At 41.5% G+C, this 22,975-nt stretch overlaps 1 protein-coding gene across 3 annotated transcripts in view; it reads left to right on the forward strand.

The window, feature by feature from the left end:
• The window catches only part of PLEKHG1 (pleckstrin homology and RhoGEF domain containing G1), a 216,936-nt gene that overhangs the window by 119,675 nt on the left and 74,286 nt on the right, over positions 1-22,975 (forward strand). For all 3 annotated transcript variants that reach the window (XM_084625153.1, XM_084625154.1, XM_084625155.1), the window contains one exon: positions 17,624-18,159. In XM_084625153.1, coding sequence (XP_084481279.1) covers positions 17,624-18,159 — 536 coding nt within the window. The remainder of the gene's footprint in view (positions 1-17,623; positions 18,160-22,975) is intronic.

A 22,975-nucleotide genomic window follows, 5' to 3' on the forward strand; every position in this document is an offset into this window, starting at 1 on the left:
AGATTGACCTTCTGGTATGGCCGACTACTTTGCTGCAGTTCAGTTGTTAGACTTTTGGACAAAGTTTGTAAAAGTACTCACATGCACATTGTGGAAGAGGAGGAATAGAGGGCCACTGTGTTGCTTAGAAACTGTTCCTGCAAAGTTTTCTTTTTAAAAAATGGTTTGCAGAATACTTGCCCAGACATTTCTTCCAGTTAAAATTACACATAACAATTAATTGGGGAAACTCTACTTTTATCTTACTTGCAGTATTTCTTATTGGCAAAACCTGACAATTTTTTATTCTTTGCTATAACAATTCATAATAATACTTTGAAATTTTATATCACCTTCCATTCTAAAAATCTCATGCTCATTTGGAAACATTTACTAAAGGCCTCGCTTATTTATCAGTCATTGGAAAAACTCTATCTGACTTCAGTGGGCTTTGGAACAGGCCCTAATTAAGCCCGGCAAGCTAAGAATACATTATCTCCTTTCAGTAGATTAGGCCTAGAGAAGATAAGTGATTTACCTAAGGTAACAGTCTGTGATTGAGAGGGAAGGAAACGGAGCCCATATTTCCTGACTCCCACTCCTGTGACTTAAGAACAGGGCCATCCTTCCTCCCAAACAAATAAAAGTGCAAGCTGTTTTTGTTTTCTTGTCCAAGTTGCACTAAGGCCTGGTCTACATTGGGGGAGTGGCGGGGGGGGGGGGGGTCGATCTAAGTTGCGCAACTTCAGCTACGTGAATAACTTAGCTGAAGTCAATGTACTTATATCTACTCACTGAAGTGTCTTCACTGTGGTGAGTCGACTGCTGTCGCTCCCCCATCGACTCTGCCTGCGCCTCTTGTGGAGCTGGAGTACAGGAGTCGATGAGAGAGCATTCAGGGGTCGATTTATCGCGTCTAGATTAGACATGATAAATCAACCCCTGCTGGATCGATCGCTGCCCGCTGATCCAGTGGGTAGCATAGTCATAATGCTTAGACAGGAAGTTCAAAGGCAAGAATTTTTACTGTTACTAGTGACTCAGTTTTATTACTTCAGTATTATTTCAATCACCAAGCGTTCTGAGATGCAAAGGCTTCTAGAACAGGGGGGGGCAAACTACAGCCTGGGGGCCACATCCACCCCTTCAGACAATTTAATCCAGCCCTTGAGCTCCTGCTCCGGCTGGGGAGCGGGGTCGGGGGTTTGCCCCATTCCGTGTGTGCTGTGGCTCCATATGGCTCCCGAAAGCAGCAGCATGTCCGCTCTCTGGCTCTTATGCGTAGGGGCAGCCAGGGGCCCCCGCTCCACACACTGCCCCTGTGCCAAGCACGGCCCCTGCAGCTCCCGTTTGCCGGGAACCGCATAGGAGCCAGAGGGCGGACATGCCGCTGCTTCTGGGAGCTGCTTAAGGTAAGCACTGCCTGGAGTTTGCACCCCTGACTCCCTCCCATGCCCCAGCCCTGATCCCCCTCCAAACTCCTCAGTCCCAGCCCAGAACACTGGGAGCCCAGATCCCCCTCCCACAACCCCTCATCCCCAGCTCCACCCCCTTCCCCAGCCCAGAGCCCCCTTCCACACCCTGAACTCCTCATTTCTAGCCCCACACCAGAACCTGCACCCCCAGCGGGAGCCCTCACCCCCTCCCACACTCCAACCCCCAATTTCGTGAGCATTCATGGCCCGCCATAAAATTTCCATACCCAGATGTGGCCCTCAGGCCAAAAAGTTTGCCCACCCCGTTCTAGAAAGTGCTTCCAATTCAAAACAAATTAGTTAAATAATTTAGCTGGAAGTGGAAGGTGAGACCAACTTTAATTCCACTGAAACTCACCCCTGTCCAAATCTAACTTTCAAGAAAGGCAGCTATTCCAAAGAACGGGCTTTTGCAAAATGCATTTGTTTAGGGATTGTTGTGTCTTTTTAGCGGAAGAGCTTAAAGTTGACATTTTTAAAATGCTTTTTAATGGTAGTAATATCTGTTATGTTAAATGTTTTGAGTTGTGAATTCCCTGAAGTTACAACGTAAGAGATGAGTTCTAGAGAGAGGCCATTTTCTTGGTGGCATAATTGAGATTATCTTACTAAATATAACTATACTGCTTAAGAATTATTTGTTGAAGCTGCACAGTGCAGTTATTGAAAAGGTGATGCCTTTTTAGAGTGCATTTGTTATTTGACATCTAAAGTTCTGAAATGCCTGTTTATAGCCAAAAATTAATTTAATCTCAGAAAACAATAGGCAGAATAAAGGAACCAAGTGTGTTGTGTTCATGCGTGGAGAGACAAGTAAGAATTCCTGTGCCCTAATGCTACTATGGTTGAACTTGAAAGGTTGTGAACTTCAGCAACATTTTAGCCTGGTTGAAATGAGGCTGAATATGCAGATAACCCATGCTTTATCAGCATGGTAGGGGATTTGCTTAAAACAGTAGACTGAACAAGGGACGGGCAAATGAAAGAAATAAGTTATGTCCAGTCATGGTTACAAAGATGTAATGTAGACTAGGAAGGTGTGTCTTCTAACATAGCAACTGTGCATTTTCCTCTGTAGTACTGGGCACAGGAAAGAGACTGTGAATAAAGAAGAATTACCATTAATGTAATTGGATAAAAGTTTTGAAATGTACATACTTGTTAAGAATTCAAGCAGCATCCTGTCAGACATTTTACCTTCTGCATTGAATGCCACTTGGGGAAGAAAGGAATATAAAAGCTTGCTAACTGTACTGTAATCTCATTTAGAGAGAATAGTGTATTTACTCCTATGTATGTACCTGTATGACAATGGTTTAGTTTAAACTAGGCTGCATAGGTACTAACAATAATGAGACAGTTTTTATTTTTCCAAAATAAATTCACAATGAGAATGAGCCATATTTTTGAAAGTCCTGTAAATGGACGGTTAGCTGCGTACATTTTACTTGTGTTGCAATGCATCAGCAGCACATGATACGTGTCTTTTGTTAGAAATCTCTGCAGTGCTGTATACAGATTAAATAGCTACTGCATTGCAGAGAGTTATTAATACATTACACTGCACTTTCAGTGAGGGCGTCAGAGTGTCCTACAGAAGAACTGGAGCCTGTGTGCGCACTCTTACTGTTGAATTATGGGTTGTTTTTTTTAATGTTGCTGAAGGGAACCTATTTTTTTCAGTAAGTTCTTAACTAATCACGATGAATGATAGAATGACATCACCCCAGCCTCTCTAAACTCAGTTTGCTGATTAAGTTTAGAAAGATAAGGCTTTGTTTTTAAATGAAAAAATTTAATATTTTTACTACACTTGATGATTTATTAACAGTTTTTATAGCAGTCAAACCCAAAGACCTCTGAATACTTCATAGAAAAAAACCCTGTAACCCTCAGAAAAACAACAGCCAAAAACCAAATGAAATGGAACATGGACTAGTATAAAAATTACTTCCTACCCCATTATCACAGCTACCCTTCTTCTCTACCACTTTTATGAACTTTATTAGTGTCATAAATATTTTAATAACATGGTGTGAACTCTGGGCCAGATTCTGGAGGTCAAGTTTATTTATGAAGTGCAAAGTGAATTTAAAGTGTCCAAAGATTCCTACTGGAGAATCCCCTATGTAGCTGAATCTCCCCTACTTTCCCTTATGCCAGGCAGTGGGTGTTTCAGGAGCACCAAGGTAATCGGATATGTGCAGGAGGTACAAGAGGGATGACACTGCTGGGATCTGCTGCACCCAGTTCTTTGCTGGTGTTGGGTACCTGATGGACCTTATGCCAGCAGCATAAATTAAAGCTGTAAGGAGGCAGATTTAATTTATGCCTGAGCCAAATGACTGGGAATCAAGGAGCTTCTATTGGCACCTTGTCAACTCCCACTGTGCACAAATCAAGCCATAAGGTTTTTGTAGGTAAAAGTTAAAGAACTTAGCAGCCTTTTCACTTCATGAGTATATTATTTCGTTAATTTGTATGACCATCGCTCCTAATGGCACCAACTGATGGCCTCATTGTGCTAAGCAGCATACAAGCACAGCAAGAGATAATCCATGCCCCAAAGTGTTTACAACCCAAATAGATAAGATGGGGAAAAGGAGTGGGCTCCAAGCATCCAAAAAATCATGAGATTGTCACATAAATAATGAGATTTTTAAAAAGTGGGGTTCTCTTTATATGTCTTCTGATTTTTGAGCATTTGGGTTCACGCATCTTTGTACTGATAGAGCCTGGCTGGTATCCTCATGGCTCAGAAGCAGCTGATCTACCCCATTAGACAAAAGGGACCCTCACCCTGGCAGAGCAGTAGGTGAAGATGAAAATTATCAATGGCCTTAGAGTACAAATTTAAATGGAGACCAAGGTCATTTGATGCTCAAGGAATGGGAGGGAATTCTGAGCATAAGGAATGGCTTCAAAGATGGTGTAAAAGCTACATCCTATGCAGAACAGAGTTGGGCCTGCTACCGTAGATGCATTCTCCGTTGCCTGTTCTGAGAATTAGGTGCCACCAGCTGAAAACCCAGCTGATTTCTGCTGAGCCTCAAGACTGTGGCATCAAATAACATCTCCTCTCATAGGAGATGGGAGAAAAAGTCCCCTTCCTGGCTATTCAGTTTTGCAGCTTTTCTTCACTCTCCCTCCTAGGCCAAGACCAAACTAATCTATTATTACAGCGTTTAAATGCTCTTTCTAGTGCTAGTTATCCAGTACAGGCAGAACTAGAGAGAGTGGCACTGAAGAACTCACAGGCAATTTGAGAACAGGTGAAAGCCTCCAATGACCCTGCAGCGAGAACACTAAATCCCGCAAAGGTGAAGAGCCAGGAATAGGGTACCCAGACTTGCAGTATGGAAAATCTGGGACCCATGTCAGGGTGGAACTAAGGCAGGAGACCATTCTAGCCACAGGAAGTTATGCACTGGAGGAAGAGAAAAGTGGTGCCCACATTCTTCCTCTTCTCCTTCTCAGCCAGGCAACACCAACCCCTTCTTCCCGCTCCCATTTCAGATTAAAATCTAGACATGACACAGTAAAGGGCAACAGCAGGGATAATAGGATGTATCCAGCAGTGCTCCCTCTAATGCTTTCTACTTCTGCCAGCTCACTGTGTTTTGTACCCTCTGTTAATTTGTATGGCCAAAAAATATTCCCATCTTATTTCTTGTTCTGAGTCGCATCTTATTCCTTGTTCTTCTCCACTTGTAACTCTGCTTCTCCTCCTCCTAAGTGTGTTTTTCTTTTGTTTTTATATTTTCTATTCTTTTACCTTTTTTAAAGGTCCTTACTTTCTTTCATCTCTTTCCTCCCCCCCCCCCGCCCCCGCATGCTTTTTTCCTGTCTGTTTCCCGATCCCCTAACCAGGCTCCTTTCTGTCCTGCCCTGCATCATCACAATCCAGTGGTGACTGATCAATGTGTGGGTTTAATATTGTTTTCTAAAAATCTCTTATTTTTTAACTTTAAAAATATAATGATTTTACAAACTCACTTGAAAAGTTTTTCCGGACCTGCTGTAGAGTCAGCATAAGGTCCAAAATGATCCCATTTAACTAGCAGCACAAATTCACATGGAATTTCTAGCATTAAGGGATTTCACAGTACCATTAAGTTGATTTATTTACTTTGCATGCTCATCAATATCTTCTAGTGAATCAAGGGGTGAAGCGTAAAATATGCTGTGGAAGTGTGGGTTGTATTTGATATTTTTACAGTCTTGTGCCTGAAAGAATAGAAGTTCCAGGGTGTTGCTCAGTGAAGTGTGCATTTTAAAGTTACCCACAGTGGTGTCTATTGTCCTGTCCCTGAATTGAATGATGTCATGTTTCATTTAAGGCTCTTAGCGATGCTGAAGACTGTGGTGGGTACACTGGGAAAAAGGCAGTGGGAAAGTTGTGAATCAGGTTTCTGTGAAGCCTTTGTGTATAGGGTTTTTATATAAAAAAGCTGACTCATGCAATGTTTCTACCGAAGGAGTTGTACAGACTAGTAAGAGCTTCTCATTTTACCTAAGTGCTCAGTGAGGTAATTCTGGAGCCGCTGAAGGCAGAAGATGCATTTATTCTCTGTTACACAGGTAGGTTGTGAGTTGTTCACAGAGCATTTGAGATACAGAGAGAAACTTGTTCATTCACTGTGTAAGGAGCAAGATACATTCCACAGTGGTGAGATACTGTCGCAGAGGATTTTCCCTCACAACACTGTTCTGGGACATTAGTGTGATCTGATATGACAGAAGGCTATTCTACTTTAAATATAGAACAGTGGGGAGATTAATTTATGGAGGCAAGCTAGTTGATGGATTTTGTTCCTCCCCTTTTCTTGTGATCTCTAATAAATGGGATTTTTGTTGCTCAAAGTTCAGTTAAAGTACTTGGATAGCTGTTGTACATGAGGGTTACGAGTGAATCCACAAAATTATGTGCTCTAATGCTGCAAGTACTGTCTTTCCAATGCGATTTTGTACACAGAGACTGTTCAGTTGCAGATGATGCTATGTTCATGTACATTTATATTAAGGGTTCAGTAATGAAGTAAAAGCTAAAAGTTGAGTTTTCTAAACTTGAATACTTTATAGGAAGGCCAGTTGTTGTGTGGCTTTTTATTTTATTTTTCACAAATGACTGTTCTTCACTTCACTAATATTCATAGTAGAGAATGCCTTCATCAGAAGAATGTATTTATGTAAATAGTAACGTAGCGGCATCATTGCATGCATTTTAATGTAACTTTTATTTTATTTTATTTTTTTTCAAACAGGAAACTTCTCTCTCTCTCTAATTTCAGATAAGGCTATCCTTTAATTTCAAATATAATATGTTTAGCAGGTTGGTTTAGTAAAACTTCTACGAAATGCATATACAGCATGGACCAATGCCTTTTTATTATTAAAAGCTTTAAACAAAACTATAACTAAGGATTGAAAGACATACTATAGTTATTACTTTTATTCAGCTAAACTTTCAGAGCATCTGAAGTAAAGACTGATTTCTGCAAACAGTGATCATGTAGATTATGACTTAAACTTAATTTTCGTATGTGAAGAAAGGTAATGCAAATTCTGAATAGTAAAATTTAAGTTGCTGGTCATGTGTATGTAATATATCTGTAAAATTACATGCACTAAACATGGAGGAAAAAAATAATACTCTAAGGCTTACTTCTTGTTTCTATCTCAAATTGCATCATACTATTGTATATATTATATAGTGGGAGGTTTTCAGAACAGACGAAAATGTGGCTTATGGTATTTGAAATAATAGACAAAAATCATGGTTATTGTGAATACATCTATTAAAACATGTAGAGGATTATGTATTAAAGAAATGCAGCAGGTGATAGTTGATATATCTGAGCAAGAAATTTTTGATAAATGCACGTTGAAAGCATTAGTCATGCTAAGATGTTTGCTTTATCTGTAGTCTTACTAAGCATTATAATGAGCATCCCAGTTGCATGTTAGTGTGGAATGAATGTATTTTTCACCTTGCACTGCTATAGAATATGCACGTCATTGCTTTTATTAGTTAAAATTCTCCTATTGGGGAGGTGCAAGTGGGTTGCATGTTGTTTCACTGGGAGTCAGACTGACTGATTGGGAAGCCTAACTAAGGGTATGTCTTCACTAGCACCATTAAAGTGCTGCTGGGGCGGCACTTTAACGTGGCTGTGTAGTTGTGGCACCAGCGCTGGGAGAGAGCCCTTCCAGCACTGTGAAAAAACCACCCCCACGAGGGGAATAGCTCCCAGTGCTGGGAGCGCGGCTACTACACTGCCCCTTTACAGCGCTGAAACTTGCAGCGCTCGGGGTGGGAGAGGTTCACACCCCTGAGCGAGAAAGTTGCAGCGCTGTAAAGTGGCAGTGTAGACATGGCCTAGATTAATGGAAAGCCATGAACAAGAAAGATTTTGGTGCGGAAGCACATTTCCTCGTGAGTGTGGACAAACATGTAATTATCCTCATCTCTGTGCTGAACTAACAAGTAATTATTGTTATTCATTAATTAAAGTATGCAAATTTCAGGTTGATAGCTTTTCGGAACACAAGTTAAATACCATTATTCAACCCTTCCAAAAGATCTGTTGTTTTTTACTTGTTGTTGCAAAAGTTTCAGTAAACAACAAAACACGTAACAGGTAATACTGTGGGTCAAATGTAGATCAAAGAATACAGCACTTATGTAAGTATATACTTCTCATTATGTAAGCAAAAGATTAGAGTCTTTTTTGCTCCAGAAGTACGGCACACCCACACAATGGCCAGATTATGTCATTGGCAACTGTGGGTGCTCAGCAACTTTGTAAGACAGCCCCGCAATGTGTTTGAAAAATGAATTTGCTCATTATGAAGAGAAGTTTATGAGGGAAACAGGATTTTGAGGGAAGTTTCAGTGTTCTTTGAGGCATTCACAGTAAAAGAGGTTAAATCATTGGGATCATAATATTAGACAAATCTTTATTAGGGATTGTCATAAATATAAAGGGAAGGGTAAACCCCTTTGAAATCCCTCCTGGCCAGGGGAAAGCTCCTCTCACCTGTAAAGGGTTAAGAAGCTAAAGGTAACCTCGCTGGCACCTGACCAAAATGACCAATGAGGAGACAAGATACTTTCAAAAGCTGGGAGGAGGGAGAGTAACAAAGGGTCTGTCTGTAGTCATCTTGGCCAGGGACAGAACAGGAATGGAGTCTTAGAACTTTTAGTAAGTAATCTAGCTAGGTATGTGTTAGATTATGATTTCTTTAAATGGCTGAGAAAAGAATTGTGCTGAATAGAATAACTATTTCTGTCTGTGTATCTTTTTTGTAACTTAAGGTTTTGCCTAGAGGGGTTCTCTATGTTTTTGAATCTAATTACCCTGTAAGATATCTACCATCCTGATTTTACAGGGGGGATTTCTTTATTTCTATTTACTTCTATTTTTTTATTAAAAGTCTTCTTGTAAAACACTGAATGCTTTTTCATTGTTCTCAGATCCAAGGGTTTGGGTTTGTGGTCACCTATGCAAATTGGTGAGGCTTTTTATCCAACATTTCCCAGGAAAGGGGGGGTGCAAGTGTTGGGAGGATTGTTCATTGTTCTTAAGATCCAAGGGTCTGGGTCTGTAGTCACCTAGACAAATTGGTGAGGCTTTTTACCAAACCTTGTCCAGGAAGTGGGGTGCAAGGTTTTGGGAAGTATTTTGGGGGGAAGGACGCGTCCAAACAGCTCTTCCCCAGTAACCAGTATTAGTTTGGTGGTGGTAGCGGCCATTCCAAGGATAACGGGGGTAATATTTTGTACCTTGGGGAAGTTTTGACCTAAGCTGATAAAGATAAGCTTAGGAGGGTTTTCATGCAGGTCCCCACATCTGTACCCTAGAGTTCAGAGTGGGGGAGGAACCTTGACATGGTGGCACAGTGGTGGGATTAACCTGAAATCATTTTGAGATCCAGTTGAGATTTTTTGAACTAGAAATACAGATTTTAAAAAGGAATTTTTAGGAAGTCCAGAAGGCAGCTTTGAAACTGAAAGCAGCTTGGTTTCTCTCTGCTTTGTGGCCAAGCAGAGACAAAAGGGGATTATCTTGTGAATTGCAGGTTTTCTTGCCTGGAGGCAGGGTACTTAACTCCTGCAGGGAAATTCACAGTCTTCCAACCCAGAGGTTTTTTTTTTTTTTCTTCCTAAAAGTAAATAGGGGGTGTGTGCTCTACCCATTTGCCTGGAGACAAAAGTGGCAGGTTTTTTTTAGGATTTTGATTTTTTTTTTTTTTTGTTTTACAAGGAGCACAGGTTTGAAAAGAAATTTTTTTTCTTCTTTGGGCTGGGTAAGCAGGTTTCCAAGTAGTTGGAGGTTTTTTGCTTTAATTTGGGCCCAGAGCAGAGACAAGGGAATTGTCTTTTTCTGTAGGCTGACAATCACTATCAGAGAATAGGTATTCTATTCCAGCACAGCAAAATTTTACAGCCAAGTTTTGTTTGTTTATTTCTAAACCTCGGGTGTAAAGTTAGTTAAAAACAGAGAGGTTAGAATGGCCAAATCCTCAGCTCGACTACAGCTGGAATTAGCCAAATTTCAGGCTGAGGAAAAACAAAGGGAACATGAAAGACAGATAGAACTCATGCGGCTGAAGGAGGAGGAGAAGGAAAAAGAGAGGAAGCATGTGGAGGAGATGGAGAGGATAAAGGCCCAGCAGAATATACCAACAAACCCTAGCAATCCTTCTCCAGGTACCACTTCCCATCCCAGAAAGTTCCCCACCTACAAGGCAGGTGATGATACTGAGGCCTTCTTAGAAAACTTCGAAAGGGCCTGCCTTGGGTACAACATCTCTACTGACCAATACATGGTAGAGCTGAGGCCGCAGCTCAGTGGACCCTTAGCTGAGGTGGCAGCTGAAATGCCTAAAGAACACATGAACAAGTATGAACTGTTTAAATCCAAGGCGAGAGTCAGAATGGGGATAACACCCGAGCAGTCTCGTCGGAGGTTCAGAGCCCTAAGGTGGAAACCAGACATGTCATTTACCCGACATGCCTACCACATTGTAAAACATTGGGATGCCTGGATATCAGGAGCAAGTGTTGAATCTCCAGTAAATTTGCCCTTCCTAATGCAAATGGAACAATTCTTAGAGGGTGTTCCTGAGGAAATAGAAAGATACATCCTAGATGGGAAACCCAAAACTGTAATTGAGGCAGGAGAGATTGGAGCCAGATGGGTGGAGGTGGCAGAGAAGAAGAAAACTGGTCGCAGTTGGAGCGGAGACCAGAAGGGACCACCCCAGACCACACCCTATTACCGGGGGCCGCCCAAAGCCCCACCTACCTCCCAAAGAACCCTCCAGACCCCTTATCGTCCCACCACCCCGTTCTCCAGCAACCCTCCTCGCCCCAGTGACCCGTCAGCTGGACGATGTTTTAAGTGTAACGAGCTGGGGCATGTAAAGGCCAACTGCCCCAAGAACCCCAACAGATTACAGTTCATTGCACCGGAATCACACCAGAGGTCCACAGGCCCAGATACCTCCCAGATACCCTTGGAGCGGAGGGAAACTGTGAGTGTGGGTGGGAAGAAGGTCACCGCGTGGAGGGACACCGGAGCACAAGTGTCAGCTATCCATGCTTCCTTAGTGGACCCCAATTTAATCATCCCAGAGATCCAAGTGACGATTCAACCCTTCAAGTCCAACTCTTTCAATTTGCCTACAGCCAAGTTGCCTGTCCAGTACAAGGGCTGGTCAGGAATGTGGACTTTTGCAGTCTATGATGATTATCCCATCCCCATGCTGTTGGGGGAAGACTTGGCCAATCATGTGAAGCAGGCCAAGAGGGTGGGAATGGTCACCCGCAGCCAGGCTAAACAAGCCGTGAGGCCTAGCTCTGTTCCGGAAACTTCTATCAGGACCCAGTCAGAGGTGATGGACCTGGACCCCAGGCCAATGTCTGCAACAGCAGTAGTGGATCCAGTCCCAGAGACCCAGACGGAACCAGTCCCAGAACCGGAACCAGCCAAACAACCAACACCAGACCCCGTGTCAGCACTGAATCCAGTACTTGCAACCTCAACACCAGAGGGCCCCACCGAACCTGAACTGGCAGCAGCCGATAACCCTACACAAGAGGCTCAGCCGGAGCCTGAATCCCAACATAGTGCACCAGCGGAGAGCGGTTCACAGTCAACAGAAACAGCTCCATCCCCTATATCGCTTCCAGAGGGACCAAGCCTAGGTCCACAATCCCATGAGGAACTGATGTCTCCAGCATCAAGGGAACAGTTCCAGACCGAACAGGAAGCAGATGAAAGCCTCCAGAGAGCTTGGACGGCGGCACGGAGCAACCCACCGCCTCTCAGCTCTTCTAATCGATCCAGAGAATTAAAGGTTTGTCAGTTTACAGCCCAGGGAGGAGACGACGCTGAGTGGCCTGAAGGTGTCTACTACGAAGGGAAATGTGCTGGTGGTGTGGAAGAGGTGAACCTCTCCATGACCCTTGGGCGTATGCAGCGACAGCAGATCCAGGAGCTGTGCACTAGCTACGCGCCAACGTTCTCAGCCACCCCAGGACTGACTGAACGGGCATACCACTCCATTGACACAGGTAATGCTCACCCAATTAGGGTCCAACCTTACCGGGTGTCTCCTCAAGCTAAAACTGCTATAGAACGGGAGATCCAGGATATGTTACAGATGGGTGTAATCCGCCCCTCTGAAAGTGCATGGGCATCTCCAGTGGTTCTAGTTCCCAAACCAGATGGGGAAATAGGTTTTTGCGTGGACTACCGTAAGCTAAATGCTGTAACTCGCCCAGACAACTATCCCATGCCACGCACAGATGAACTATTAGAGAAACTGGGAAGGGCCCAGTTCATCTCTACCTTGGACTTAACCAAGGGGTACTGGCAGGTACCGCTAGATGAATCTGCCAAGGAAAGGTCAGCCTTCATCACACATCTCGGGCTGTATGAATTTAATGTACTCCCTTTCGGGCTGCGAAATGCACCCGCCACTTTCCAAAGACTTGTAGATGGTCTCCTAGCGGGATTAGGAGAATATGCAGTCGCCTACCTTGACGATGTGGCCATATTTTCGGATTCCTGGGCAGACCACCTGGAACATCTACAAAAAGTCCTTGAGCGCATAAGGGAGGCAGGACTAACTGTTAAGGCTAAGAAGTGTCAAATAGGCCTAAACAGAGTGACTTACCTTGGACACCAGGTGGGTCAAGGAACTATCAGCCCCCTACAGGCCAAAGTGGATGCTATCCAAAAGTGGCCTGTCCCAAAGTCAAAGAAACAGGTTCAATCCTTCTTAGGCTTGGCCGGTTATTACAGACGATTTGTACCGCACTACAGCCAAATCGCTGCCCCACTGACAGACCTAACCAAAAAGAAACAGCCAAATGCTGTTCAGTGGACCGGAAAGTGTCAGAAGGCCTTCAACAAGCTTAAAGCGACACTCATGTCTGACCCTGTACTAAGGGCCCCAGACTTTGACAAACCGTTCCTAGTAACCACAGATGCATCCGAGCGTGGTGTGGGAGCAGTTTTAATGCAGAAAGGACCTGATCAAGAATTCCACCCTGTAGTGTTTCTCAGCAAAAAACTGTCTGAGAGGGAAAGCAACTGGTCAGTCACTGAAAAAGAATGTTATGCCATTGTCTACGCTCTGGAAAAGCTACGCCCATATGTTTGGGGACGGCGTTTCCACCTGCAAACCGACCATGCTGCACTAAAGTGGCTTCACACCGTCAAAGAAACTAACAAAAAACTTCTTCGGTGGAGTTTAGCTCTCCAAGATTTTGATTTCGACATCCAACACATCTCAGGAGCTTCTAACAAAGTGGCTGATGCACTCTCCCGTGAAAGTTTCCCAGAATCAACTGGTTAAAATCGTCCTTGAGATGTGGAAAATATTGTCAGTCTTTATGTACTTGGTAGTATATTTAGAGATGCATGTGTCTTATTAACTCTGTTTTCCTAGAGCTCCAGGAAGAAATCCCAGCCAGTGTTTCACCCTAGCTGAGATTTGGGGGGCGTGTCATAAATATAAAGGGAAGGGTAAACCCCTTTGAAATCCCTCCTGGCCAGGGGAAAGCTCCTCTCACCTGTAAAGGGTTAAGAAGCTAAAGGTAACCTCGCTGGCACCTGACCAAAATGACCAATGAGGAGACAAGATACTTTCAAAAGCTGGGAGGAGGGAGAGTAACAAAGGGTCTGTCTGTAGTCATCTTGGCCAGGGACAGAACAGGAATGGAGTCTTAGAACTTTTAGTAAGTAATCTAGCTAGGTATGTGTTAGATTATGATTTCTTTAAATGGCTGAGAAAAGAATTGTGCTGAATAGAATAACTATTTCTGTCTGTGTATCTTTTTTGTAACTTAAGGTTTTGCCTAGAGGGGTTCTCTATGTTTTTGAATCTAATTACCCTGTAAGATATCTACCATCCTGATTTTACAGGGGGGATTTCTTTATTTCTATTTACTTCTATTTTTTTATTAAAAGTCTTCTTGTAAAACACTGAATGCTTTTTCATTGTTCTCAGATCCAAGGGTTTGGGTTTGTGGTCACCTATGCAAATTGGTGAGGCTTTTTATCCAACATTTCCCAGGAAAGGGGGGGTGCAAGTGTTGGGAGGATTGTTCATTGTTCTTAAGATCCAAGGGTCTGGGTCTGTAGTCACCTAGACAAATTGGTGAGGCTTTTTACCAAACCTTGTCCAGGAAGTGGGGTGCAAGGTTTTGGGAAGTATTTTGGGGGGAAGGACGCGTCCAAACAGCTCTTCCCCAGTAACCAGTATTAGTTTGGTGGTGGTAGCGGCCATTCCAAGGATAACGGGGGTAATATTTTGTACCTTGGGGAAGTTTTGACCTAAGCTGGTAAAGATAAGCTTAGGAGGGTTTTCATGCAGGTCCCCACATCTGTACCCTAGAGTTCAGAGTGGGGGAGGAACCTTGACAGGGATGGTGATTTTTTCCATTGTTAACACCTTTGAGATTATTTTGCCAGTCAGGCAGTAGACAATTTGGGCAATCTATTGAAGAGAGATTTACAATGGAGATGGGCTCAAAAACCGAAAGCAGAAATCTGAACTTCACCAAGGGAGGAAGAATGGGCTTGTAGTTATGCTTCTGGAGTGCATTCAGTTCTTGGGCTTTTCCAACAGATTGTTCATGTGCCCTTGGACAAATATGTTAATCTATCTGTTCCTTATTTCCCCATCTGTAAAATGGGGATAATACTTTCCCACCTCACAACGGTTTTGTGGGGATAACTTGCGGAAAAGTCAGATATGATGGTGATGGGGGCTGTTAGAAGAACCTATAGGTAGAACAGAAGTTCAGTGGCATTCAGATCCAGTTTTTATTCGGGCTAGTCTCTAGGCTTATATTAAGCAAAACTTAAAAACAATTGTAGCTGTGCAAAATGTTTGTAATATAAAACAAAAACACTGGAAACAAATCTGCTTTCTGGTTTTGTTTTAAGCTCAGAACGCCAATCAAGCATGTCATACAATTTTGCTGAGATTCACAAAATTTTTGTAGAATCTGAACCCATTTTAAACAACCTGGGGTGACTTGTAGTTCTTGCATTGAGATCATGCAGAACCGTTGAGTTTTTTATGGGTTCAGCATGAAGTTTTGAGAGGTGAATCTGTAGGATCACTTACCTATTGACTTTAAAAAAAAAAAAAAAAGTTTCTCATAAGCTGCTGTGAAGCCAAACTGCAGAGTTACACATGACTGTAAAAGTACTAAGAATTTTAATTAAGGAAAAAACTAGTTTCAGGGGAGCAGGAAGAAGGATAAAACAGAACAAGATCTTTAAGGGGGTAAATGGTTTGCCTGGTGTACTTCGTGTACCATTCAGTAGCATACTTTTACATGGTGCTGCATGTTTACCTTTAATGACTTTTATGAAAACAGATGATCCTTCGTCAAATGTGTCCTATATACAGGTGCCCTGAACTCTGTTGTGTTTGCCAAGGTCATGCTTCTGTAGGCTTTTAAGAGGAAGTGCATTTTAACTACTGCAACTAATCCTTGTTGTTTCATAGGCCATTAAACTGTTGTAAAGCAAGCAAGGAGAACATTATGGAAGGTTTAAAAGGCCATGCTAAATTTTACTTATACCTTGTGTCTGTAAATATATTTATTTGAAAAACTTCTATTAACATTTCTTAGAACTTCAATTTTACTGACCCAAATTATTGTTTTTTTTATATTAATGATCACACAAATATTTGTGGAGCAAACATTACTTAGTAATACCTTCATGTTATCTAAAACCAGACAACATATCAGTGAAACAGGAAGATGGAGTATGAAGTAATTGAATGAAACAGGAACCTTTTATGTTCCAACCAAATGCAACTAATTATGTGATCTTTGTCATGTACTTTAGTAATATATTTTATGATAAGTTAGTGTAAGGGTATCCCCGTTACCTTATTTATCCTGTGCAGTTTTCAAGAGCCTCTAACTCTGCACTGCTAGCCTCTAATTTCTAACTTAACTTGTAAGGTGATTTCACACTGATAACAAAAATGCATACTTTTTTTCTTATCAAAATCAATAAGGATGTGAACATTTTTGCTGCCAACTTGGGGAAAAATAAACTTCAGTTTCAATATTTTGCTGCAAAAAATATATTTCCGTTATATTGTTCCTTTTGGAGTTTGCACTTGCTATCCGAGCTTATTCAAGAAAATGTTACATGCAAGAAGAAGAAAGGGAAAGGTAGAAGGTAGCATAGTCTTAAGATCTGGTCCTTCTCTTCCTTACAAGCATAAAACAGGGCATGGTGTTAAGCCAGTGTAAATGAGGACAATCAATTTAAGCCTCTAATGGCCAAATTGTGTCCTCTGATACATACTTGACAGTACCCATCAATGTTGATGTACACATATGCATCAGAGGGCAGAATATATTATAGACAAGACAGAGAAACCCACTTTTATTTATGTATTTTTAAAAGAGTTTGCTGCTTGTTTGCAAAAGTTGTCAGTCTTGCATTCTCTGGAGAATGAGGTTCTGGCTATCCACAGACCAAGTGTAGCATAAGTCATGGCAGTGCGAGTTTCCCATACCACCAATATGCCTCAATTCTGACCTGGAGGGGCCAGTTACAAGAGTAGGAAGTTTCAGTTCACAAGCTCATTCATTTCTTGGCTTCTCTACTGAGACAGACAGCTTGGTTTCTCAACTGTGGACAGCTACCCATTGAATTAAGTCTAGGGCAGAGTGAAATTCAGCATGTCCATCCCATGGGAAATTTGGACATTTCAGCATTTGTTTTCATCCGAAATTGGAATGAAAATGTGAAGTTTCAAAAACTTTACTGAAATGGAAATTCTAAAAAAAATTGATTCAGAAATTAATTGTTTCAATATTTTTGATCAAAACAATTAAACATTCCCCCCCAAAATTAAACATTCCAAAAATTTGTTTTGATTTGTTGAAATGACATGAAACACTTAATTTTGAGCCACTTTTATGTTATACTGCATTTTCTTCTCAGTGCATTTCCTCATGGGAATTCGTAGTTTGAGACCCAATGGGCGAGGCTCCCTCCAATGGGCGAGGCTCCCTGGCCAGTCTGACTCTCTCACATCATGCACCGCACAGAGCTAGGCCGGAGGGAAATTTGTATTGCATTATCAATGATGATGTCCTCCAGAGAACTCAGTCCATAGGAAAGAATGGAGGCCCAATGCACTGATAGGCAAAAACAGCTTAATGTTTTATTGAACTGATTACAAATTAAAAGTTTGGGGTCAGATCAACAAAACTAAATATTCTATTTGAGTCGAACTGACCCAAACTGAAATATTTCATTTAAATTTTCCTAATGGAAAATTCAGTTTTCACCAAAATCAAGATTCTTCCTGTGGGAAATTTTTGATTTTGTGGAAACTGCATTTTCTTGCCTAATTGGACCACCAAATTGTTTTCTCGCAGGCCACCAAACTACTGTTGGATGACTATAATGATTAGCCACATTGACCTAGTGGTGAAAGGCATTAGATTGTATTACAGTGACCACCACTGAGCCTTCCAAAGCCTTCTGTTTCAGCCGTCTGTGGAAAAACAGATTTGCGTTTGTTTTGTGTGTACGTGGTTTTAGATGACTGTTGGCTAATTTGTATTATGAGATATTGTAACTGTGAAACACTTCCTTATTTTTCAGATGATTACCATTTGCCTCTCGATGTCTTACCGGCTGTGACCGAGGGTCCTGGCCCCAGATCAACAAAGGAAGATGTGTGCAGGGGGAACAGACCTCGCTACTGTGGAATAAATACCATGGAACTGTCAGACAGCGACCGCCCTGTCAGCTTTAGTTCCACATCCTCCTCTGTCTCCTCCAGGGATAGCCACTGTTCCTTTGGCAGCAGAATGACCTTAGTTTCAAACAGCCATTTGGGTTTGTTTAACCAGGATAAGGAAGCAGGGGCCATAAAACTAGAGCTGATTCCAGCCCAGCGATTTTCCAGCAACGAGTTACAAAGATATAACCCCACAGAGCAACAGAACACCAAGGAAAGCCCTGAAAAAAGGCCAAATATGCCAAGGAAAGCTGAATCTAAGGGAACAAACAAAAACTGTGCCATGTCCCTGGTCACAGAGCCCACAAGTCCAAAGCTCCTGTATGTTGACAGAGTTGTCCAAGAAATTCTGGAGACCGAGAGGACATATGTGCAGGATTTAAAGAGCATTGTAAAGGTAGGAGGCTTGGTTAGAACTGCCTAATTTGGTAAATTGTATCACATGAGAGTTCTACAAGGGAGATGCACACAGAAAAGGACCCATAAAATATGTAATCTTCTAACCGGGGCACTTAAACTTTGCAGTACTGTAGGCAGCACTGGCAACTTGCCAGGAGCTGCATATAAACTTACTACAATGCTTTTATAAATGGATGCAATGTTGTTGTACCTGTGTTGGTCCCAAGGTATTCAAGAGACAACAGGGAATGAAGGGTGGGGACAAGGTAGTATCTTTTATTGGACCAGCTTCCGTTGGTGAGAGAGACAAGTTTTTGAGCTTGTACAGAGCTCCTCTTCTTTATAAATGAACACATACAACACCATAATTCCTGCTAGCATTCGTAGCTTCTTTGGTAGGTTAACATAAATTGATGCTCATTTTAATTAATTAGTAATAAAAACAACAAAAAACCCTTAGTATTTAATATTTTTACCCCTTGTAACCCAAGTGGTTAGCCAATATATTCAGGGTCTTATGGGTTGTTTCCATTAGGAAGAAAAACTGGTGGTGGAGTCCTGTAGTTCTTTGATGCTATCCTGTTGATTTACAAAGAATGTACATGAAGTCCTGTTTCCCTGAGCACAGTAAGAATCATAGACAACAGGAGGCAGTATCTTTGTTCACAGTTCCAAGCCTCTTTCCAGACAACACTTTACACAAAAGCTCTCAGCTTTTTCTCAGGATCACATTACAAATCTTTCTCTGGCTGTCCTTGCCTTTTTGCTGCCTTTCCTGTCTTTTCTGTGGCATTTCTATTTTGTGCATGCACACACAAATGTGCAGCTACTGTTCAGTCAATCTCCCATCCCCGCATTTTTGTATCAGACCCTTTGGCCCGTATGGCTCAGCTTCTCCTCCAGCCTGTGGCCCATATTTTGGGCAGAAACAATTATTGTTTCAGCTATCTATTCTATAAAGGAGCTTAAAGGTGACTGTTACACCCAACAACTTCAAAAAGATTTCGCCAGGTCCCCAGCCAAAAAAAAAATGCTCCGCTGTCACTTTTCAGCTATAGGGAAAGGATCACAGTGGCCTGCCTTTTAGGGCTCTGTATGTAATTCTGTCTAGGTTCTTATACCATGTCCATCACTATTGTACCTGCACACATTACCTACTTATTAAAATGACTCCTACGTTTCTTTGACCTCCTGCCCTGTGTGTATAGGTTTACTACAACAACAGGATGATTTCATAGGAGGTGAATGTCTAGTCTGGTAACTTTATAGTATGTAGCTTTAGGCAGCTATATGTGTTAAATACATTACTAATCTGGAAAAGAAAAGGTGGTCTGTTACTGACAAAAAGCAAAAGGATTTAGAAGAGTGAAGGGGGAAAATGATTACTGTGGCTTTGATAATACCAATGCATGTCTTTAAAAAAAAAAACACACACAAGTCTTTTCCGGCAGAATTACAGTATTTTCTATGACTGATGGGATTACACTAATATCAGTTATTCAGATTTCATTTTTGGAAGGGTTTAAAGCAAGATTGTAATACAATGTTAAAACAAGTCATTCTGTGTACAGTCATTATTCAGTATATACAGGATTGATCCAGTAAACCTGGCCTACTCTTCACTTTTACCCCCCTATTCCTCTCTGCACATGTTTATACAGACACATACAATAAATTATACAACACTAAGTACTGGAATCTAAAATAAAGATAATCTTGAAATAAATTATCCAATTAAATTTAGAATGGCCAATAAATCCCTGCTAGAAACAGCTTAAGTATCATCAAATGCTGAGTAAACGAGACAAATCATCTTGAAATTATGGAAGTGCTGTAACTTGCTCTTCAGGAGAGCATTTGTGAAACTGTTAAAGCATTTAGAACATCTTATTAAAAAAAGTCTTCACAGCTTTGTGGCAGATTAATTGAAAGTCAAAATACTAGGCAAGGGAATTTTTGGTTTAGCTTTAAAGGATAGGGTCCCATCGTAGCAAAGAAATCTCTTTCCAAGTAATAAGGATCATTGGACAAGAGTGGGACCCCATATCCCTCACTGTGTATGTAGTGTTTGGGTTTTTAACCCACTGTACATGACCCTGTCCCTGATCCCCTTTTTTCCCCCATCCACAGGACCTCAGTGATGCCATACGAATTTACCTAATAGCCCAAGCATCACAAAGAGAAAAAAGGGCAGAATCCTTGAAGATTTGCTTATTTGTATGAGCATTCCAAACTCTGAGTTCATTGGCTCCTAGCCACACAGTGAAGCAATGAGCCTCTTAGCCGTGGCCTTCCATAAGTGGCCCATACAAGTTTCGAGCCAGTTGACTTGAGGAGAAACAGCTAATGCATACTACCACATAAATACGTGTCGGGATTTGGTCCTTTGTCAGGAAACAGGGAGAGAAGGAGGAAAGAAAAGCTAAGGAAGAGGCAAAGGACAACAATCAGAGTGTGTGAAGTCTGGGTTATGAAGATATAACTGGAGGGAGGAAGGTGTTAGGAAAGGTGGACAAACTAACCAGTGCAAAGTTGGAGGGAAATAAGAGTAAATCACAGAACAAAAAAACAGAGAAGGAAATGAAAGAAAATACAGAAGGAGCAGAGTAAGAAATAAAGGAGAAACTGGAGCACAGGTTAGTGGGGAAGCAAGGGGAGTAAAAAGGAGCAGGAGGGTGGGAGGGGGACCCTATTTGGACAGGTAGAAAGTACACTGAATTGGGTGGCCTAGGAAAAAAAGATACCAGAATATGGACAGATTAAAGGGCTATACAATTGTGGGAGGAGGAGGGGAGAAAACAGAAACATTTTCCAGTTTATCTGTTTGAAAATAGGAGACTGATGGCTCAAAGATAGTGGTGTGAGTACAAATTCAGTCTGTTCTTTCATGTCAATATATGAAATAGTGGGGATTTCATCAAATTCTGAAACTCTGTATTCTCTAATATGAGATGGAAATATGCTTAAAGGAAACTCTTTCCCAAACTTTGTTTCCAAAACTTTTTGAAATATGTGTGCCAGACACAGAGCTGTGAAAGTTTGACTCTCTTGCATGTGACTGCACTGTATGAATCTGTCATGTGAAACTATGTATGCTTTGCCAGTGAAATATGTTTCTGAGGACCTTTCTAATAGGTAACCATCCCTAATGTAGCTGTGATTCTGTTCCTGAAAAGAAATACATAAAAATATTGGTGGGTTACATCTCAAAAGATTGACTCTGGGCTGTAAACTAAAATGAAAAATAAGACCAGCTTAGAGCTATGAAAATGGTTAACACTGGCTGGCTGAAGTTCCACATAAGAACACGGGGATGGCTAGACATGGGATAAGACTGACGAGTGTAATATTTCCGGCAGTATCCCTCTCTGCCCCTGTTGTTTTTTACAGCATTTAAGAAAGTTGCAGTTAGCATTCTCAAGTTGGAGAGATGATAGGTGGGTGAGAAAAGTAAAATTTCACTTTGGGGCGGGGGTGTCAATTATTTAAATATGGAATTTTGGTAGCATTACTTTAGTCTTCAAAAAGCAGGGTGGTCTTGATGCTAACAGCACCAAACTGTTGGACAGAGGCAAAAAGTTCTTTCATAGCAAATGGCTGTTGTGATTTTTAACTGATATTAGAGGCTTGCTGAGGTTCCCCAGCTTTCTTGCAAATTTGTATGCAGAAGTATTTAGACAGTTAATGAATGACCGGAGTTAGCACAGGGTTTTCACTACGTGATCCTCTTTCGGTAGGGCACACTTTTAAAAACAAAGACTACTCAAGGAAACTGTTTTGTATGTTGTCTAGAAATGTAGTTGAATCATTATTGTTTTGAGGAATGACTTTGTGATTCTTAGGCATGGGATATACAGAGGACAGACATAGCAATAGGGTTAGAACAAGCTTTTTTTCTGCTGTTGGGTATGTTTAATCAGGTGACACTTATGGGGTAATTATAATTTTGAGTAGTACAGCTTGAAGCCTACTTTGGGAAACTAGTGATACCAAACCAGATTAGCTGGGCTTTCTGCTTGCCTCACTTTTAGAGCAGGCACACTGGTCCACAGCAAGGCTTCAGTGTCTGCAACATAGGTCTGCAGTGAGTCCTTACAACGCAGGGAAGCAGAAAAGCAAAAATGTAATTTTTAAATGTAATTTCTCAAAACTTGGTTCAGTGGAAAAAAAATACATAAGACAAACAGAAATTCACTCATCATGATTAACTAGTGCTCTGAAAATATTTGGAAAACTGAAAAATGTGATGGTTTTGTTGTTCTACAAGTTGCTACTAATGACTTATTCATAAACATTTATATTGTGATGATAGCTAGAAGACAGAACCCCATTGTGCTAGGTGCAGTGTGACTTTATTATTATGCACACATGCACACAAAACTATGCTTGGACCATTATTAAGGTTGCAAACTCAAGCACTAAAGAGTTAGCAGATGGCAGAATTGAAGTGGCCTGAGCAGCCTAAATTTGACACTCTTATGCATATGCATTATGATACAGTAGTTGCTACACCTCCTCCAGCTTCTGCAACAACTGAAGCAAGGATTCTACATGCAGCTGTCTCCTTCACTACACAATCCTAATTAATCCCCAGCAGATCCATTCTGTGCCCTGAATAAGACAAGGGTCCGGAGGGAAAAATAGTATTATATACTGTATGTAATTAAATACTGTATCGTAACGCATAGGCACAAGAGGGTCAAATTAAGGTTGCACAGACCACCTTAATTCTGGCATTTCCTAGGATTTGATTCTGATTTTGCAATATTAATAACCTTTTAACATCATTTTTTGTGGCCAATTTTCTAGTAAAC

This window comes from Lepidochelys olivacea (assembly GCF_965140295.1).
Source record: "Lepidochelys olivacea isolate rLepOli2 genome assembly, chromosome: 3".
In the NCBI taxonomy this organism is placed as follows: domain Eukaryota; kingdom Metazoa; phylum Chordata; order Testudines; family Cheloniidae; genus Lepidochelys; species Lepidochelys olivacea.